At 44.2% G+C, this 21,304-nt stretch overlaps 1 protein-coding gene across 2 annotated transcripts in view; it reads left to right on the top strand.

The window, feature by feature from the left end:
• The first annotated feature begins 653 nt into the window (after positions 1 to 653).
• CA5A (carbonic anhydrase 5A) overlaps positions 654 to 21,304 on the top strand; it is a 28,980-nt gene continuing 8,329 nt past the window's right edge. Inside the window, exons 1-3 of one of the 2 annotated variants that reach the window (XM_090062846.1) lie at positions 654 to 876; positions 14,867 to 15,064; positions 20,600 to 20,718. In XM_090062846.1, the coding sequence (XP_089918972.1) occupies positions 738 to 876; positions 14,867 to 15,064; positions 20,600 to 20,718 (456 nt within the window). In that variant the 5' untranslated portion in view covers positions 654 to 737. Of the gene's footprint in view, positions 877 to 7,301; positions 11,608 to 14,866; positions 15,065 to 20,599; positions 20,719 to 21,304 lie in introns of those variants that run through there. The other variant, XM_090062847.1, reaches the window with a different exon arrangement.

A 21,304-nucleotide genomic window follows, 5' to 3' on the forward strand; every position in this document is an offset into this window, starting at 1 on the left:
TGCAGTATCTGGGCTGAAATACAAGAGTGGGGTGGACGGGTTTCCTTGATTTGAGTAAAGTATGTGAATGTCACTAGATACTATTATGAAAATACCTTCTTCTGAGAGATTTTATCTCAGGTACTTCTGCAGATCAAATTCTTTGTCTCTGCCATATAATCACAAGAGATTTCATATCAAAATACTTTTCTGGGAGACTTGACTCCCCGCTTTCTCCCGGGGTGGGCATTACACATCTCCACTTGCCTTCTGTATTTTACTGAATTTCACCTAAAATTCCGCCTTGCTTTTGTGATTATTACAAAGGCCAAAATAAGATCCCATGGATGCTAAAATTGTGACAAAATGTTAAGGCAGCTTGAAACCACTGTAACACTGATGAAAGAGACCTTTCTTTCCAGGCAGGAGTGAGTCTGCATTGTTTGCAGAGCCAGATGAGAGAAGCATGGCAAGCACCTGTAGAGCAATCACCAGCTAGCCCTGCCTCCCAACAAAAGTCATAGCCAATGAAGAAGCCAGACCAGGGATGGGTTGAAAATTAACTGTTCGTTTAGCCTTTTCTCCCTACCAGAAGGCATGTACTATGTACTTAACATGGTTTATAAAAAGGACTGGAGGTCCCTTGGTTATCTTAAGGCAGTGCATTCATAGCTTTTTATCTCTACTTTGTGTTGGTCGGTCACCAGGCTCTTGAAAGCTCCTCTGGCTGTAGGTCTGACAAGATTTCGAGTGCCAAGATGGTAGTAATGAATAGGAGGAAGATAATTAGTCTGGCACATTTCTGCAGGCAGCTGAACAGGATCTGGAATCAGCGACTGGTGCCAGTAAGACCCTGCAGCTTAGCCATCTGCATTCATAAAAACAGGAATGATGCACGTGAGTATACTTCACTTTTATTGAAACGGTACTCTGAACACCTGTGTAAGCCAGATGCGTTGAGAGGTATTCAAAAGATTCACTGTCAGTGAGAAGGAGCAACTTCACTCTTGCTGTCTTGCTCACAGGAATTTGAGAATATGCTTGAAAAAGAGTGGGAAAAAGAAAAGAATCTCTAAAGATAAGAGAATGAGAGGAACTGGAGATTGAAAAGCCTGATCAAGTCATCTGGACCATTTTTTGTCCTTTTCCCACCCTTCAACTGTAGTGTGCCTTCTGTAGGGGATTAAAAACATCATTCTTCAGTATTTCTGCAGTGCCATTTGGTGCCATTGGTCTGGATATGATTCTACTTTGTGACCAGGATGAAGCAAGTTAGGATACAACAAGCAAAAAAAGAAAAAAGAAAAAGGATTTCTGCCACCCCGGCATCTTGGCAGATCTTAATGAGAGTCATAGCTGTAAATGCACCATGTGCACTTAAGGCTATATCCAAAGCCCACCAAAATCAACAGAAAAATTCCAGGAGTTTGAAACAAATATAGACAATGAACCTCCAAAATAAGATCCATTCGAGAGCCACAGGAAATCACTCACTGAAATGCAAAATACTATCTGATGGTAGAAAGAATTTAGTTATTTACTATTAGCATATTCATATGAACATATCTACATGTATGGCTTCTGGTAGGGCTTCGCAGAAAGCAGGCAATAAGGAGAAAGAGCCTACATTTAGAACAACCTTTCATCTAGGATATATATTTTTCTTTATTTCTGTAAATGCATTAGTTTTGCTGAGTTTTCTCAAAGGACAATTATATCCCTGTTTGAATGCAGAGAAATGTGATGCCTTGTTCAATGAAATAATCCAACAGTCCTCTAGTCTTTATGTCTGCATTAGTCACGAGCAAACGCTGCTATGCTGCGTGGGTGGCGGAAAACAAAGTAGAATGCAGATGTTTACTAGTTCTGCATTCATAAATGCAGTTTAGAAGGTGGCATGAGAAAATAAATCTTCTGCCACTGATTGCTTGGCACTTTAATACGCCAGTAATGTGAGAGTAGTTTCTCCAGGTGCAGTTGTATGCTATTGTATTAATCTACAGCACAGAAGACTTATGTAAAGGAAAGCATGCAAAGTTTCTTGTTACTCAGCATGCCAGTAATGCTTCATACCTGTTTCTAAAAAGATGCAAATAGCATTTGCAAGGTTACCCTAACAAACACTAGTTTTTTGTCCTTCTCAGAACAGAAAACCTAGGTTGATTGTTGTGTTCAGAAACCAACCTTTAGCGAATGGAGTTGGGCTGAATTCCTTTAAAATAGCCAGAATGAGTCATTCAATCAAGTAGCACAACTTGTAACTTCCGGACTTTCATCTTTATTTAAAAACATACTTTATAATCTGGAAAAAATGTATAATCTCTCCTCAGAACCAAGATTAGCACCAGCGTTTGTTAATGTTGAAACAAATCCACAAGAAATAGCCTGTAACTTATTCCTAGTGCACAGTTTGAATGAGTCACATGTTTACCCATGAGAGAATTTTTCCCTTTTCTGACCCTGTAGATATTTTCATAGAAGTTGTTGAGAGTCTCTTAAAACTTTTACTTCCTTCCCCATGTTTTATTTCCATTGCACGCATATTCAGAAAGCTCAAATTATTGTTTGTTTTTTTTTAAAAAAACAACAAGGCCTTGTTCATCTATTCGAAGAGGAGCGTTATATCGTAAGAACAGAATGATCACACCTTAAAAATCATTTGTTTTTGGAATTTTGCATTGAATTGTTTTGTTGCATGCTGCGTGGTCAGAAGTGTATATGTGCATGTGTCTTTATGCACATGCAGATGTGTGCGTGAGTACGTGAGGGGGAGAAAGAGAGAGAATATATTCTAGGATAGTTAGTTTCTCTACATTAATCAGAAAACAGAGGACAAAGCATAAGCTTATTTCCAGGGCACCCAAGCCAATCCACTGACTTATGCGGAATTTTTCTGCCGTGAAGCGAAGTCGATGTAGACACTAATTCAGAGTAGAAGGGTATTACACTTCAAGAGAAGAGACCGCCTGTTTCCCAATCCCCCAGTTACCCCTCAGATATTTTCCGCTCCTCACAGCCCACAGAGAGTGAATCAGAGCCCAGAGGTGAGTCCTGATAACCATGGTTGATCTTTAGCTGAAGAGCGAATGTCCTCTGCCCCCATTTCTAAATCCAAGGAGATTGGCATTTGGCAACACATTTCATGTAGGCGAGGCAAGCCTTCCCTCCCCACTGCAGATGATCTGGTGACATGAAGCATAAGATTGGGTCATCTACCCACATCCTTGGTTTAAGATAACACGATTCTTTTTTTTTTTTCCAAAATGAAATGGGTATGTGCAAATGTGACTTTTTAATGAGAACAAAACAGGAGATAATGGGCTTGAACCTTGTTGAATCCATACAGACTAAATAAGGACCAGATTTTTCTTTTCATCTATGTGAGAAATGATGCCACAAGATGTGAATATGAGTCACATCTTCAGAAGGGAAGCCCATGGCAACTAAAAGCATTGTGGCTGTGATGGGGGACTGCTGTACCTTAGTTCTCCTGTCATTCTTTTCTCCATAATTCTATATATCATTATAGTATGATAGCAGCTAAAGTTACAGCAGAGTTTCCATATTAGCCCACTGATTTCCACTCTAGAATCCACACAAAAAAATGAATCAATGTTCTTCTTCAAACCATAGCATACGTGAAACCAATCAACATCATAAATGTATATAATTAATGAAATACTGAGATACTAGATATACCAGAGACATTTCACTCCCTACCACGTCAAGAAACGAAAGACAAAAGACTTAGGAGAATGCCAAAATACATAAGTATTGTGTTTTAAATGTTAAAATCTGACAGTAGCAATAAAGATGTTAAACAAGGAGGAATCCCCAAAAGTAGCTCAGTGTAGCAAAAAAAGCAAGCTGAGGAGCAGGTGATCTCTGCACATCACCATACGGAAAGAAGAAGTGAAAGCCACAGCTTTTCCCACTAGCTGGGAGCAGTCCAAGTGTGGAAGCTAGCACCTTCTGGATACAGTCAAGATGGATTAGCTAATCATATATTCTCCATACAGGATCCAGGGTTCAGGAATGCCTTCTTGCTCCTAGTTCAAATTAGCTCACAGTCATCCATTTCAGAAAACACCGTATGCCCTTTTGTTCCACCCAGCCTTTGAACAAATATAGCTGAATTGAACTAATGCCCAAAGAAGGGAGATGACGGTGGTTGAAAAGGTGCTGCTGGAGTAGCAAGACTCAGCTAACTGCTGTATACTTTGATTTTTGTCATTCAAATTTAAATAACAAGCAGGGCACTCATTGTGAACGGATGCTTTTTATTTATCCTCAGTCAAAATATATCAGCAAGAAACTTCCTTCCCTTTCCATATATAGAATTTGCTGAATAATCCACTCTGAGTCTCATAGATGTTAGGAGCTGGAAGGGACCTTAATAGTCAGAAGCCTCAAACCACCCCAGGATGGTTGGCCTACTTGGTAAGGCGTGGACAGGTTCTACCAAAGACAAAGCAAAGACAAGAAAAACAGAATCCTTTAGGGCCAGATTTTTAGCACTGCTTATAGGCAGAAACATGGGCACACATGAGTGACCTGGAGCAAGGGTATCTACCACACCTGCACAATCTAGATGTGTATAACCTGCAAGGGTATCTACCACACCTGCACCATCTAGATGTATATAACCTGCATGAATATTACTTGCATCTATGAATATACAACCTGCATCTATATAGCCTGCATGAATTAAAATGAAGTGTCACTTCACTATGTGGAAGCTATAACCAAATCTATGCCTGCAATTGTGCACCGGGGTTGATCAGACATCTACTAAGCCATTTTTCCATGCTGAGCAGCCATGCCTGCATGCACAGTTTCAGTAACAGCGCACATACAGTAAACACCAAGGCCGTATTTGCTTCCCCTTGCCAACTGGAATTACCTCCTTATCTAGGCTGAGCCTCTGCCAGTGCATTCTCATCCCAGTTCCTATCTCAGCCACACACTCTGGCAGCAAGGAAAAGCTCAGCCTTTCGCAATCTGCTGTTGCTTTCCTGTCAAGCTTACAACACTGTCAGTCACAAGCCATTTGATAAAAGTGAAGGCATTAGACTGTTTATATCAATAAACCAGCCTCCGATGCAATCCAAAGCTGACATCAACTGAACAGGACTTTCAGCACCTTGTCAAGAAGGAATGTAGCCAAGGCATCAATGCTATCACGCAGCAAATCTAGACATCTATTGTGTGAGCCATAAAGGAATCAACCCATCCTGGACTACTTTGGTAACATTCAATCCACGGGGTTGAAGCTGAGCTGTGTTTTCTAAAGGTTGAAATGTTTCTTGACTTTGTCTTAGTTATGCATTTGTTTATTCCCCCCACCCCATCAGGAACGTGTTGCCATGGAAAGTACACCAGCTCAGCACAGGACAAAAAAACCCAACCCACTTCCTTTAAATGGGTGTGATTTTCAAAATATTTGGCTTCCCTATATTTTTGCCCACACTGTTTTGTTGCAGAACTGGGTAGAGTGTGTTCAAAGGATTCCCTGTGCAAACTCATGAAAATGCCTGCTTCAAGGAGTGATGCTTACAATTTTTTTCCAACTAGTTAAGTTGGTCTAATAAAAGATACCAGATTCACCCAAAGAACCTTGTCTGCCTCTCTCCTTAGACCAACACAGCTACAACCTCCACCCCTGTTTCAAGGAGTGTTTTTTCCCCTTTCTTCTTAGCAGGGAAGAAGCATTGATCACCCAGAAAGTTTAGAATAAATGAGACTGGAGTTATTTTATTCCTCTTGTGATGAGCAAACAAAGGGATTCATTAAAACATGTTCTCTAATATTAGCTGTTCTAATTTTATACCCCAAATCTGATTTTCTCATTCCCAGAGTCTTTACAGAAAATGTAGATAACTGTAGGCAATTTTGCATTTGCCAAAAAAATCAGATTTTGGTAAATTCTCAGGAAGATGTAGTATCCAATTCTCATCACAGTTACAGCACTACAGTAAATCCACTGATTTAATTGGATTTATTCTGGATTCACACAGCTATGTCTATGATAAGAATTTATCCATCACATGCTTTTCTTTGAGGCTCATATGAATTATGAAGGCAGCATGACTCTGGACAGCTTTGTCATAAATAACCTCATCACAAATAAATAAGAAACCTTGTTCAACTTTTCTGCTCTCAGGATGTCAACATAAATGCAATTCAATTGTGTTGCTGATTGATTCCCCTTCCTACAGTCTGAACTGTGTGGTCTTATACCTATAACAGAGTCTGCAATTATCTCTTTAATCAATTTAGCAGATACTAAACAACTTCTGTAAGTGGTTCCCCCTAAGGCTTTTAGTATGAATACTTTTCAATAGTGTTTTTAATTAATCTGAAAAAACATCTGCAGCTGGAACTAATTACCAAAAATAATGTAAAGGCATATGGTGTCATTCAGAGAGTCTTAATTCATCAACCTCAACCAGAGAAAGCCAAAAAAACCCCAAAAGATCTAGGGCATGATGACACCAGAGGGCAAACACAAGATGAATTTATATAACCTGCATGAATTAAAATGAAGTAGCACTACACTATGAGGAAGGTATAACTTGCATAGATTTATTCTACTTGCAGCAGAACTCCATTTCCCAGGAGGGTTGAGGCATCCTGCTATTGACTCTTCCCTCCTCATAGTCCTTGACAGTTCATCCACTGGGTCAATAGCCAGATTTATCTTTCCCACTGGCAGAACTCGAAGTGCATACAAAATTTGGGAACGGGAGGGGATGCGGTTCAAATGTTTACAGGTATATATGAAAACATTTAATTACCGGTACAACGAAGACAGAAAGGCAAGGATAACAGCCCAGGTATGAGTGGTAGTATCCCTTGCAAAGGCTGCTATCTTCTCTTCATATTGGTTTGGGGCGAGGAGCAACTCTGCTTCTACCATAGCTGGGAAAGGAAGATTTTGGATGCTCTAGCTTTATGCTAAAGCTAGGATTTGGGCCTTAATCTATCTGTCTGCAGCCATTTTTCTTCCTGGTTGTTCTGCAGACTGAAAAAAAAAAAGACCAATAGGTATTGGAAGGTTTTCTTTAAAATCAGTCACCTTTTTCTAGGAAGAAAGCCTGTGCTCTGCAGAAACTGATGCAAAAGTGATGTACAAGCTCAGTGAGAAATGTGTGCGACTGAACCCATGCCATTTAGCATCATGTTGTAGGTAAACACTGTTGCTTTTTGTTTAGCTTCTCAGTGAAATAACCCATCCTTTTTGAAGGCGCATACCTCAAGAAGCTTGCTTTGGCAATATTATTAGTATTAGATGTGCAAAAGGATGGCTCACTCTCTTTTATTTAGTGTGTCCTTTATTTACATTGAAATGTGCTTTTAAAACAATTTACAAGCAATTAAAATGGCGCATTGCCGGCCAACTTTGCAATGCATTGGCTTATTGAAGTAAATGGAGTTACAAACAATTAACTGAGGGCAACCTGATGTCCCTTCTACAAAACAGTAATAGACATAATAGATATGGTTAATAGATGTCGGGGGGGGTGTTCATCCATATTTTCAGTTGTATAGAGAGGTTTCCATTTTTGTGTGTGACATGAAATATCAAAGATATGGCTAATAAAGTCTGGGCTGCTCTAATTATAGCTACACGTTTCAAATACAGTAATGCCCACCCAAGTAAGGATGAGGACCTTTCCCTTGTATACAGTAAATAGTATTCATGTCCCAGAGCCTAGGAGGGGCTTTTTAATGCAATACAACATGTAGCTACTTGGCCAGTTTAGGTTTTCAAATACCTTTCCCAAAAGGGATGCACTCATCATTTACTTAATCTGGTGGAGAAAGCTGCCAGGTGCCTCCAGCAGGGTTGGTAGGTGGGGTGCATCCTAGCTAGCTCTGCTGTCCAGTGCAATTGAAAGCCTTGGTTAAAATCAGATATTCTAATGTCTAATTAGTGGGAAGTGGGATTGTCTTGGACTTGGTTCCTGGGCTAGACCTGTCTGGCAGTAGACAGACCTCACCACGGTCTAGCCGGACTGCACAAAATGCTAAGGATTCTGATTTAGCAAAGTGTTTAAGCATGTGCTTAACTTCCAACATGTGCATTATTTCACTGCTGAGGCCTAAGTTGGAATTGTATGTCCGATTTCAGGCATCATGCCTTAGAAAAGATGTCAAACTGGGGACACAAATTCAAACTGGAGAGAATCCAGAGAACAAGATTTTAGAAAACACAACCTGTGATGAAGCATTAAAGCATTAGGGTTTCCTTGGCTCAGCAAAGAGAGCACCGAGGCGGGACGTGAAACCCGTCTTCCAGTATAAAAGACTGTCCTGAAGACAAAAACGATTAATTGCTCTCCACGGCCACTTTGAGAAGAACAAGAAAAAATGATGATGATGATGGGTAATAACTCAGAAATGAGTAAGATAGTCATCCAAGGATCTTAATAGTGAGTCCACAGGTGGCTCCATAGCTCATTTCTAGATCCAAGAAAAAATAAGCTTAATGTGCAACCAAAATTTAGATTAGGAAATGCATAAAAACTTTCTTGCTGGTAAAGGCCTGGAACCAGCTACTGAGGAACATTGTGAAATCTCCTGCAATGGAAATGGTTAAGAACAGGTTACGTAAACATCTGCAGGGGACAACCTGTCCCCTCCTACAAGGGAACTGGCTAGTTGATCTCTGGAAATCATTTCCAGCCTTATGTTTCTATGACTGTAGATGGGCTTTTAGGTGAAGTTTGAAATGGCTGTTCGGTCCAGCTAACGATTCTCCGGGGAACCAAATTTGTGTCCCACAGCAATAAGTGTTATCTTCCACAATTTGAAGACTGGAGATATCGCAACAATAATGTGGGAAGCCTGAATTCATGAGTTGATCAGTTGTCAGCTTCTAAAAGAGAAGATAAAGGGAAGGGAAGGAGAATGCATCATAACGATCACGTCAAAATTCAATATCGTCCGTGTTTTGGGGGTGTTGGTTGTTACCCAAAGAACCTGGTCTGCTAATAAGAGGGAAAAGTAGGGGAAAGGAAACTCTTGGGTCATTAACAGATAAGAACAGATCGGAGGCAAAGTCTTCATGATGCTGTCCGATCACGTAAACAGCTGTGAGCACGGAGCCCCCAACATAGCAAAGGGTCAAAGCTCATATAAGTTTGCCCTCACTACTGTTGACATCAGACATCAGGGAGGCATCTGCCTGGTGCTGACCACGGTTGAACTGCAAGGGTAGCCAAGGACAAACTGTGTTCAATGCTGCTTCTGAAATGGTGATTCAACCTGCTTAGATCAGGGTCTTTGAAAGCAGCAGCTGGTCTGAATTTTAAAAAAATAATCATAATCTTTCCCTTGTTCTTCAGTTATGCATCTTCTAAATTAGAGAAAACTGCAAAGCAAAAAAAGAAACGACTAGGGCTCCCTTCATCCAGGGACAAAAAAAAATTATCAACATTTAATGACCCAATCTGTACATTAAAAATCCTCAACTTAAAAAGTAAGCAGCCAAATCTTTAAGAATAAACTAAACAATGCTTAACCAGTCTTAAATCCTATAATATAAGGTGGCATGCTGTGTGTCCCCTAACCCTGTCCCACTGCTGGCCTTCCAGCTGTGTAACCACTGGAGGCAACTCATTAGTTAGCTTTCCGCTCCTCTCCCCAATTCAGCCCACTTCATAAACAGTCTCGTGTGCACACAATGGCGCCTTTTGAAGCAAATCCCTTCAACTAGAACAGTTGTAATTTAACTTTACAGTTGATTGAAGTTGAGTGTGCAGTTTGTTAATTTGCCCTGAGAAACTTAACTTTTTTTTCTCTGACAACTCTATGTTCTCAGCGCAAGGCCCAGTTTTTCATGGAAATTCAAGAGCAGTAACAATAAGGATGATCCCAGAATCTCAAAAGAAGCATGTTAAAGATTTGGGTTTTTTTAGAAAACGTGGTTTAAAAGTCCATGGAGTGGGTAGGGGATTGGTGCTGGGGGATCTGGGTTTTCCACACTCGTTCTGGAGGATTTGGGCTAGTCCCGTCATCTTTCTGGCTGCATCTATACCGCGAGCAGAGAAAAGCAGTTAGCCACCTTAGCCTGAAGTCAGGGTAGATTTAGACCTTATGGACTCAACCAGAGATGCGCCTCTTATTTGGTTAGTCGGGAAGGTGCAAGTCTACCCTGCTTCCATCAACATCAACCCTTCCCTGAAAAAACATGTCGTCCCTGCTCTTCCCTTGATGATAGCTCGGCGTGCAAGCCCTCAGGCCTCCCACCTTTTTGCTGGCCCCCTGGACTCTCCAGACAGCACACAACTACTTTGTCACGACGGCCTTGGCTTTGTAAAGGGGACAGGCATTTACCTGAGCTCCGAATGGTTTTGGGGGAGGGAGGAGCTCCCAGCCACAACTAAAATTACTGGGGGTCAGTCCGGGAAATCTCTAGGCTGGTAAGCAAGCCTCCTCCCTGCGAGGAGAGACTGCCTATCCTGGCTGCAACCAAGCTCCTTCAGGAGCCCTACGGCAACACTTCTCACCCCATGGGTCGTGACCCAAAAGCGGGTTGCAAGAATATATAAAAGGGCTGTGAACAAACTCTAAATATAGGCTGACAAACAGCTTTACAAATGGATTCTCCTTTAAAAGAGAAAAACCTGGGAAGCCGCGGGTTTCAACGTGCTGGCTGGCAGAGGTGTCGGGGTGGGGAGCGAGGGACCAGGGGGCCGTTTGGGCTTTTTTTATATACAGGCAGACCTCGGATTTACGACACAATCGGGTCCTGAAAACAGCATCTTAAGTGGGAACGCTGTTACTGGGAACCAATTCTCTCATAAGAAACAACGTTATAAATGTTCCTGAACCAAGGCCCAAGACCCTATTTTCACCCCAAATACTCCAGAATTGTGTACTCAATCACCTCTCGATGAGTAGCATCACCTACATTAACGTATTTATACTGTAAATAGCCAGCATATCGATTTGGAAGGACTTCTTTGAGGTGGCTTTGCAGAACTACCTCCTTCTGAAGGGCTCCGAGTTGGACTTCTCCAAGGGCTCTTGGCTGGAGCCTCTTCTGGAGTCGCGTCTGCTTCCTTAAAGAAAGCGTCCGAGGAAGCCTGGCCGGACGGGAGACGGTTCGCTGGCGCCGCGACGTCGAAACGGCCGCCAGAAAGCCGGAGCGGGGTGTCCACTTCTAACGGGTGTAAGTCCAGGGCCGCCTGTCGTTTGCACCCCAGGCCAAACTGGCCCCCGCTAATCCCCCACCCAAGAGCCCAGAGCGGCAAGCGGCCCTGCTGCCGCCTGCGCCCGAAGCCCGTTGGGCGTGCAGGCCCACGCCTGGAGGCGCGGGGCTGGGGGCTTCGCTGGCCCTCGGGGGGCGGGCCGCACTTCCAGCCAGCAGAGCAGCTCCGGGACGCCGGCTTCCTGGAGGCGAGGCGCCCCCGGGGCTGGGCCAGGCTTTCTCCCCGGCTCGTCTTTCGCAGCAGGGGAAGGAGGCAGCGGGAGGCGGGCCCGGGGCGGGCCCCGGCGGCGGCGGCGGCGGCGGGCAGGCGATGCTGCTGCGGGCGCTGCGGAGGGCGCTGGCGGCGGCGCCGCGCGGGGCCAGACCCTGCAGCCTGGGCACCTGCTGCTCCTACCGCCTCCGCGACGCCCGTGAGTGCCGGCGCCTCGCGCTGCGGCCCAAGCCTGGCTGAGGGAGGGGGACCCCGGCCTGCGGGGCGGGCGAGGCGGGGAAGGAGCCCAAGAGCTGACCTCCAGCCCAGCCCAGCCCCAGCCGCATCATCCCCGCCGGGGCGTTGCGCACCCCCGGCTTCAGGCCCTCCGAGGGGGGCGAGTGCACCGCCGCCCTGGGCCCTGGGCGGGCCCCTTGGAGGCTTCGTTTGCGAGTCGGGCATTTGTGGTAAAGCTAGGGGCATTTGGGGCCTGGTGGAGGCTTCACTTGGGTGACCTGTATGCAAGCTGGATATCTGTGGTAAAGCAAGGGGCATTTGGGGCCTGGTGGAGGCTTCACTTGGGTGACCTGTATGCAAGCTGGATATCTGTGGTAAAGCAAGGGGCATTTGGGGCCTGGTGGAGGCTTCACTTGGGTGACCTGTATGCAAGCTGGATATCTGTGGTAAAGCAAGGGCATTTGGGGCCTGGTGGAGGCTTAATTTGGGTGACCTGTATGCGAGTCGGACATTAGTTGGAAAATTTTGGGGCTTCTTAAAGCAAGAGAGTTGTTTCTGGTTCCTTGGAGGCTTAATTTGGACGACCCATACGCGAGTTGGACATTTGCGGTAAAGCAAGGGGCATTTCAGGCCCCTTGGAGGCTTAATTTGGGTGACCTGTATGCAAGCTGGATATCTGTGGTAAAGCAAGGGGCATTTGGGGCCTGGTGGAGGCTTAATTTGGGTGACCCCTATGCGAGTCGGACATTAGTTGCAAAATTTTGGGGCTTCTTAAAGCAAGAGAGTTGTTTCTGGTTCCTTGGAGGCTTAATTTGGACGACCCATACGTGAGTCGGACATTTGCGGTAAAGCAAGGGGCATTTCAGGCCCCTTGGAGGCTTAATTTGGGTGACCTGTATGCAAGTTGGATATCTGTAGTAAAGCAAGAGGCATTTGGGGCCTGGTGGAGGCTTAATTTGGGTGAACCCTATGCGAGTCGCACATTTGTTGCAAAATTTTGGGGCTTCTTAAGGCAAGAGAGTCGTTTCTGGCTCATTGGAGGCTTAATTTCGATGACCCAGAAGCAAGTCGGACGTTTTTTATTTCTATTTCACTTTGCTCTATCCATGAAACCGCAATGAAAGTAGTTTCGTGGATAGAGCAAAGTATCTTAGCACAGTATTGATAAGGCAAATATTCATTCGTTTTTATTTGTAGAAAGCGTGGGGCCATGGGTGGTCGCCGTTTGCCCTCCCCTAAGGCGGCTACTGCTCTGCCTAACCTAATTCCCGCTCCTCTCATCTTGTCTCCGGTGCTGAGCTCTGGGAGAGCACCAGGTGCTTCTGACCCTTTCTCCTTTTTAATGGCCTTGTTGCTTTGTAAATGCAGTTCTCCTTCCTTCCGCAGTTTTCTTCACGGTAACCTCTCTCTCTCGTGTTGTTTTGCAGCCCTGCCGTCGGTTTGTAGCTGCAGCTAAAAGCCTTTGCTGGGGTGGGGTAAGAGGGGCAACGCCTGACAGTGACAGGTTGGATGCACTGGCAAGATGCTCTAACTAGATGCACTTTTACAGATTTGAGGAAGAGATGTGCCTTTATAGCTGTGATGATTACAGGACTGGTGAAACAGCATCTTTGGCCTAGTCTGTTGTGGCTTTTTAAATTTATATAATCTAGCAAATGTGTGTCTGTTCCAATAAAGTTATATTCATTTTGGCTTTGATCCTCAACTGAACAATATTGCCCCAGGCCCCTAAGATATTAGTAAAGGTTCCAGTTTCTTTTTTTCCTGGAGAAAAATGTGTGTTGTGTTAGATGTGATGTTGCACCATCCCATTTCCAAATACCTAGGTCCGCCCATGGCCAGGGCACAGTGCTCGAGTCCCTCAGAGCACGCAGATGGAGTTGAAGATGCTTTATGTTTCTGCCACCTGGCAAGAGAAGCTGCATCTCTCCTTCATTTTCCATTTGCATTTGCAGCGCCATATATTGAACAGCTGGCCGGTTGGGTAGACGTGCTGAGAGTTCCCCCTTAGCAGCAGCTCTTGAATACAGCAGATTTTTTTTTATGACAAATCCAGAAAATTAGTAATGAGAGAAAACTGCGTGTGTTTCTAGAACGGGGCACTAAGTGCTGGCCGTGTTATAACCAGGTTGCAGCAGTGCAAGCTTCCTTATGAGCCGCGACCTTGAGCACTCGCTGGCTTTATGATAAGTTTGCTTTTTGCTGAGAGGTGTGAAGGACAACTATTTGGTGGCCTGGCACGTGAATGGCCTGTTACAATATTTGATCTTTCTTTCATGTTAAAGTTTGCCAGAAAGCAGGGCAGGGTGACACCTTAGGGACTGAGAAGCCCCAACGTTTGTAGCAACAGCTTAATTCTTCAGATGCTAAGAGTGAAACGGGGGTGTTGGTTGTAGCCGTGGTGGTCTAAGAATGTAGGCAGACGAGGTGTTTTTGGTAAATCCGATCACTTTTATTAGATGATTTGTGCAAACTGTTTTCATGAAGTAACCAAAATCAGCTTCCTTCAAAGGTATGTTGTTCTCTCTGGACCGCTGGTGATGGCTAGCTGCAGATTAAGAACAGCTGCCCAGGAATAATTTGGCACCCCTACCTCCCTTTCTGTGACTGTCTTGCTTATCTTCCAGTCCTCATAAACCCTGATCCCACAACCTAATCTGCCCAAGGGCCCCCCTGCCATTGCTAATGGAGAGTCTTGCCTGTAAAAAAAAAAAAGTAGCATCTTATAAGATCGACACCTGAGCTCCAGTCGTAGCAGGCACAACAGAAGCAGTGCTTGCTGGGGATCTGTTACCCCAGAAAGGCAGAGGGGGAATGAGAGAGGCCCGCATGTATGGAGACCTCTGAAGAGTAGTTTTGCTCTGCAGCAGGAATTACCTCCCCCTGAAGCTGTGCGGATAGCGGTGGATGGTGCTGGTGAAGGAACACAAATCACAATAGAGTATTATATTTAGACAGAAGCCCTATTGAATGCCATTGACAGTAGAGGGAGAAATTCCCTGGCAAATAAGACTAGTGCTCTGAAGAACAAATTGCATACAAAGAAGGATAGCAGACACAGCCATAAGCCCAATTATCACACATCCCTGGGTAATGAGTCATAGGGTGGAATGCATCAGTTCCTGTTTTTGCGCGGGTCTGTACTCTGACATGCTTTTTGCTGCAAAAAAAGATCTAAAGTAGTCTTTAAAAAAACATCATTCTGTACTGTGCATTAGAGACCGACTCTGTTCTTTTTCTAGTGCATCCGCTTTGGCAGAGCCCGCTTTCAATCCCGGGGGGCACACGCCAGTCTCCGATCGATATCCAGTGGAGAGATAGTATTTTTGACCCTTACCTGAGGCCCCTGAAAATCAGCTATGACCCAGACACGTGTCTTCACATCTGGAACAATGGGTACTCATTCCTTGTTGAATTTGAGGATTCCACGGACAAATCGAGTAAGTACTGCTTTGGTCGGCAGCAAGATTGGGTTGATGGGTGATTTCGGTCTAGAGCAGAAAAACCCTACGTACCATATGCTCTTGGATTCGGTTGGAATAAGGAAACAAATGCTGAAACCTATATGGTAACCTTCTTAGAGAGAAGATGCTATTTTAGCTCCCTTCCAAAAGAGCTTTACTTTAAGCAGGGATTCACTGTAATGAATGCTGTAACGTGAAAGTTATCTGCAAGCCCCATTTACACTATTAATTCAGAGCACAGGTAGTGCCTGGAGCCTTATACCAGCCCTGCACTCGGGTGGGCCCAGGCCCACAGTCCCTGGTGTGTAGCAAATCAGCGTGCACTTGGGGGAATTTTACTCTTCTTGTGCAAGCCTTCATACCCGTCCCTTTGATTAGGCCTCACTGCCTCTCTAAGGTAAAGATGTGATACGTCTTTAGCCATCCATCTTGTATGTGTGCATCTTCTTGCATTTCAAATATAATCTGGCATTAAACATTAATTAAATAATTTGCAGCTCATCTCTTCAGCAGATAAGTGTAATGCATTTGAAACAGTCAGCGGGCAAGATGAACTTTCCTTTTTGAAGAGTATGCTCTTTTTGGTAGAACTATTTAACCCAAATAGACTTGCAGAGAAAATGAATAACCCTGATTTGCTATCACAGGAAGCGAGTGTGCAAGTGATTTTGTTGCTCTAAAATAACACTTGGGGCCCCACCGATATATTGTAGCTAAATGCTTTATCCCAGGCTGGTACACTTTTAAATTGGACTGTAAATTCAAGTGAGTCTGAATTCAAGATACAACCCCACATGCAAGGTTTCCTGTCCACAGATCCTGTTAATATCTATGTGACCAAAGCATTTCGGTGCAGTTTTCTGTTTCTTTTATGTATGAACAGAATATTTAGTAACAGCCTTTAAGTAGGCAGTAGATATTGGATGGCATTTGTTTCATGTTGGTTACCCAACTTGGCAGTGAGGAAAGAGAGAGTTTAGATGAGTTGTGACTTTCTGGATTGCATCCTATGTGGTGTGGGTGAAATAACCAGTATAGGAAAGGTTTGACTGCCCCCTTTGAGACAGAAGGGACATGGTTAGGAATATCTTTAATTTAGAAGCTTGTTCACAGTTTTTAGAATGATCTCAGGAATAATTTTGTGGAAGGTTTCAAAGTGCAAAATGAATATTTTGCTTCCATGATATCAGAGCTTTTTGGCTGCTCTTTGATGGGACATTGGGACAAACAATCTTGTGAAGAAAGGCTGGTTTTATTGGGCGGCTTTTTTGGAGTTTGGGAAACAAGGAAGAAAGGTAAGACAATCCCTAAAACTACTCGGAAGCAGTAATATTTGGTTATTCTTATAACCCGGTGGTTGTCAACCTTTTGAGACTCAAGATGCCCCTCCATAAGCTTTCTAAATTTGGCCGAACCCCTGTTGTAATGTCTCCATTTACCTAGTTTCTCTCCAGCCTGCCATGCCACAGCCAGGTGAAACTGCCCTTCATCCCCTTTGTTTTGAGGCGGATTACCTGCTCCTTCCATAGCTGCTTTTCCAGTTGAGCATCTCACACACTTTCTGGAAACAAAGGTGTGCACAGTAGTTGCATCTGGCTGCAGTGGTACCGGGGGTGTTGGTACTTGAAAGGGTCTTGTGGCACCTCGGTTTGGAACTAGTGGTTTAACCAAATAGTGGCTGTGGAGGGATTTGGTTATGAGCATGAAGGCACTTGTTACTAGCATAGCAGCTGATCTATTGATGGAGAAGAGTGTAGGATTTCTGCTTACCTGTCTGTTCTTAGCTGTCACTTTTCTTTAAATTGAGCATCAAACACCTGTCCGCCTTTCCTCCTTTTAAATGTTTTTGCATTTTTCTCCAGGTACCATTAGCAGAGAGTTGCAAGTGTAACTGCACCATTTGATGACTACTGCCTTTGCTTTCTTGTGGAGCGGGAGATCCTAAAGTGATTCTGAAACAAATTTTGCGTGCTTAATCATCCCCTTGTTGCAGTGTTCATTGCAACTCATTTTTGCCTTCAGGGCTTGCTTACTGAACCTTTGTGCCGTTTCTTTTTCAAATTTATAACAGCCCCCTGCCACTGACTGTACTTGTGATTTGTTATTGTTGAACCTTAATCGTTATGTGCAGAACAAAGGCATCATGCAGTGATATATTCATGTTTTTACAATGTAGCACATAACTGTAAGTGTGCTAGTTTTATTGGGGCATTCTATATTAATGGCCCCCAAAAGCAGCAGAAACTCATTAGCCTTCTTAATTTCACACTAAAACTTCAGGATCCTCCTTTTACTTTAACAGAGATTTTCTTTATATGTCTGTCTGCTTTCTAAACACCTAACTTATCTCCACCCCACCTTATCCATCTTCTGCTCTTTACTATTCCTATCTCTATTGTTTTCTTCCTCCCAGCTTCTGTCATTCAGCAGTAATAGAGAAAGATCCATGTAGAGAAGAGGAGGAAGGCATAAAAATGCATCAACACTGAAAACAAAATAGGATTAAAAACATTAAAGAGAAGTACAAAATGCTGAAAAGAAGCATGTGTCCAAGATAAAGAGAAATGCAGAGCATCTAAGAGGAGATTAAATCGGGACTCGGGCAGAGAGAAGGCTGGTGCTGCCGTGGGGCGTTGTGCACCAGCAAAATAGCAGCATGAAGGAAGCACGAGCAAAGGAGGGTGTGGGGAAGGTACGTAACGTGCCATTTGCTGTTTGTGTGCACGACTGCCATCTCCTGGATGGAAATGGATTGTAACACAATTAAATTTAAAAGAAACAACAGATAATTTGGGGGTGCGGTGGGTTCTAGCTGGTATCCCTTTTTAAGACAAATGGAGCATTTAACCACTCGGTCTTCTGGTAGGGCATGAAAAACCAGGAGGTGAGAGTGATTGGAAGAGGATTGGAAACCTGTGTTTTGTATGATCATCATATCCATCCAAAGAAGTTGAGTTTTGCCAACGTGTCTATGACTGAAGCTGTTGAGATGAGCAAACATATCTGAGGTCGCTCACTCGCTCGGATTGACTTAATTGCTCAGGGCCAGAAGCGCGCCGTCGGTTCATATCTGTCACATTCAGTGTACTCTCACTATATTTGGCTTCAGTTGGCTTTTCTCAAACCTTTCTTTATTTCCTTAATTGTTTGTAAAGCTAATGGTCAGTTTTACATAGTTTAAAACAAAGAAATGAGCCAGGATGCATTAGATGAACTAAATAACTACAGTGTACTACTATGTTTCCCCTTTAATGGATATTTCAGATGTGGCCTCCCTAACGCTGAATAGAGGGGAAGAATCACTGCCCATGACCTGCTGGCAACGCTTCTACCAGTGCAGTCTGGGATGCCATTAGCCTTCTTGGCACCAAGGGCACACTGCTGGCTCATATTCAGCTTCTTGTCCCCCGTCCCCCCAGGTCCTTTCCTGCAGAGCTGCTGCCCAGCCTGTCAGCCCCCAACGTGTCCTGGTGCGTGGGATTGTTCCCTCCTAAGTGCAGGACTTTGCACTTGTCCTTGTTGAACCTCATGAAATCCCTTTTGATCCAATCCTCCAATGTGTCTAGGTCACTCTGAATCCTAGCCCTACCCTCCAGTGCATCTACTGCTCCCCCCAGCTTGGTGTCACCTGCAGACTTGCTGAGGGTGCGCTCCATGCCATCGTCCAGGTCGTTGATGAAGACATTGAGCAAAACTGGCCCCAGGACCGACCCCTGGGGCACTCCACTTGATACCAGCTGCGAACTAGACATCAAGCCACTGATTATTACTCTCTGAGCCCAATGCTCCAGCCCGTTTTCTATCCACTTTACAGTCCATTCATCCAGCCCGCACTTCCTTAGCTTGCCTGCAAGAATGTCGTAGGAGGCCATATCAAAAGCCTTGCTAAAATCAAGGTACCCCACATCTACCAGTCTCCCCGCATCCACAGAACCAGTCATTTCATCATAGAAGATAATTGAGTTGGTCAGGCATACTAGTGATAATTGGTATTATATTCACTCCTGTTCTTATTCCACTGACTTCAGTTGGGAGGAATCATGACTGTAACCTTTCTACTTGCCCAAAATCCCAGTGCTGTACAAAGTTAGGTAGGTCAAAAGAAGCGGTGGCAGGTACCTGTGAAAAGGAGGCTGGTGGTGTGATGAGCTGAACTTCCAGCATGGTTAGTCACTTCCAGAAATGTTGGTCTTGATGCCCTCCTCAGGGGTAAAGTGATAACTACTTTCTTTTCAATAGTGCTGTTAGGAGCACTCTGTGTCAGCAAATTTCTTAGACACTTAAGACAGTATTAACAGCCTTTTAAAGTTGTTATTACCAGTAGTTTAGCACATATTATGATCTAGTGACTCTAAAGGGATCTGGAACCAGGAGGAGTCTTTATGGCAATCTGGAGTAATCGGTGAATCACTAATCTGGAGAAAAAACAGGAAAATGAGTTGTTTACTGAAAAAGCAGACCCAGAATTTAAATTTGTCCTGAGGAAACAAACTAATCTTATTCCCCATTAAACAAAATCACGACCTAATATATTGTTCTAGTAATGAGGATTTTAGGGGCCAAGAAGAATTATAGTTAATACCAGCTGAAGCCAGTTCCAAATATAGCTTATTGGTGGGCGTCTACACGTTCATTAATGCACGGTAGTTACCACACATTTAATTTAGTACTTATTTAATGAAATACTAAGCGCGCAGGAACTACAGCTACTGTGCAGTAGCGTTGGCACACGGTTTTTTAGTGGCACTTATTGGGCAGTAGCCTAATACTGCTGCGCAGTAGCGTATTAGCATGGTTTTTTCCCAGCGCGCTGCTGTGCAGTGTTATTGGGCTACCACACATCCAGCATCTTGTGTAGATGCGCCCAGTAACATTGACAAGCTTTGAACTCCTGCCCACAGGAAGTCGGTGTCTAGTTACTTTCCAGTGTAAATCATTTGGGTACACAACGTACACGGTGTCAGCACCTTTGTAGGAATGAAGACAAACTAGTTTAATATTGGGCTGTTGCTCTTGACAACATGGCGGATCCTGATGCCTATAGGAAATTCCAAGGTCCGTGGCCATGTCACAGTCATAGTTTTAGGATTTGTGGGTATGCCATGGGGCAGATGGAGATGCTGTTTTTGGCTTTGAGTCCAGATGAGAGAGTCTGAAGACACCCTGAGTCACTCCTAATGCATCTGCTGAGACAAGGGGGTGGAGGTATGGATAACCCTGATGGACAAATGCCATGTGAACGATTGTCCCTCTTGCAGGGAGTGGGGTGGGAAAGCTTTAATCATGTTGGACCTCCCATTTTTCTGAGTGTACTTAAACTTGATTGTCCTCCATGTGCTGACAGAAGTTGCGGCCTCCCCTGATCAAGTGTTTTTAGGTGGCTTAGCTGTAAAATTAGCTCGGGGGCAGGGGTTACTATAAAGTAGTTGCTGTCGTTGAGCTCTCCTGGGTAAACATGCCGCATCAGCAGTTCTGTCTTGATTACTGACTAATATATATTTCTTTTTTTAGTAATTATGGGAGGACCCCTGGAAAACCAGTACAGGCTAAAGCAGTTCCATTTCCACTGGGGAGCTATAAACGAGTGGGGCTCCGAACACACGATTGACAGCAGGGTCTACCCAGCAGAGGTATGGGAAGAAATCCTGAAGGGTGCTGGTGCTTACACTCGCACTGATCCTGGTTCCAGTCCTGGCTCTTAAAGAGCTGCATTTGAGGTGCAGAACGGTTGTTCCTGGTCACGTTCGGTCTTCCTTAGCAGTAAGATTTGGCCGCCCTCCCATCTATAAGGCCAAAGCTGCTGTAGTTCCCAGGAGACAGCAGAGTCTTAGTTGGTTGCTCACATGCAAATGCCACTGATGCCTTTTTTCCTGGCACATGGCATTGTTTGTTGCCAGTGGAAGCCACAAAATAATCCCGTGGCACATAGTAAAATATCGCTGCTGCTTCTCGCTGAGCAGGGTGGGATGGCAGAACAGCACTTCCACCTGACTAGGTATAACTTCTGCCAAGGTTAAGGGGGTGGAAGAAAAAAGATGAGACTAAGACCTGGTTCTAACTGATACCTTTCAGAAGCAGAATAAGCCTATAACAGATACAAGCATTTTTATACTAGCATAACTGTGGCCACATTAGGGTTTTTTTTCTGCTTTAGCCCTCTGAAGTATCGTCAAAATGGTAAAACTGTCCCATGTAGGCAATTCCTATGGTAAGAAA

This window comes from Crocodylus siamensis, chromosome 9 (assembly GCF_052110815.1).
Source record: "Crocodylus siamensis isolate JL-2025a chromosome 9, ASM5211081v1, whole genome shotgun sequence".
NCBI lineage: Eukaryota > Metazoa > Chordata > Crocodylia > Crocodylidae > Crocodylus > Crocodylus siamensis.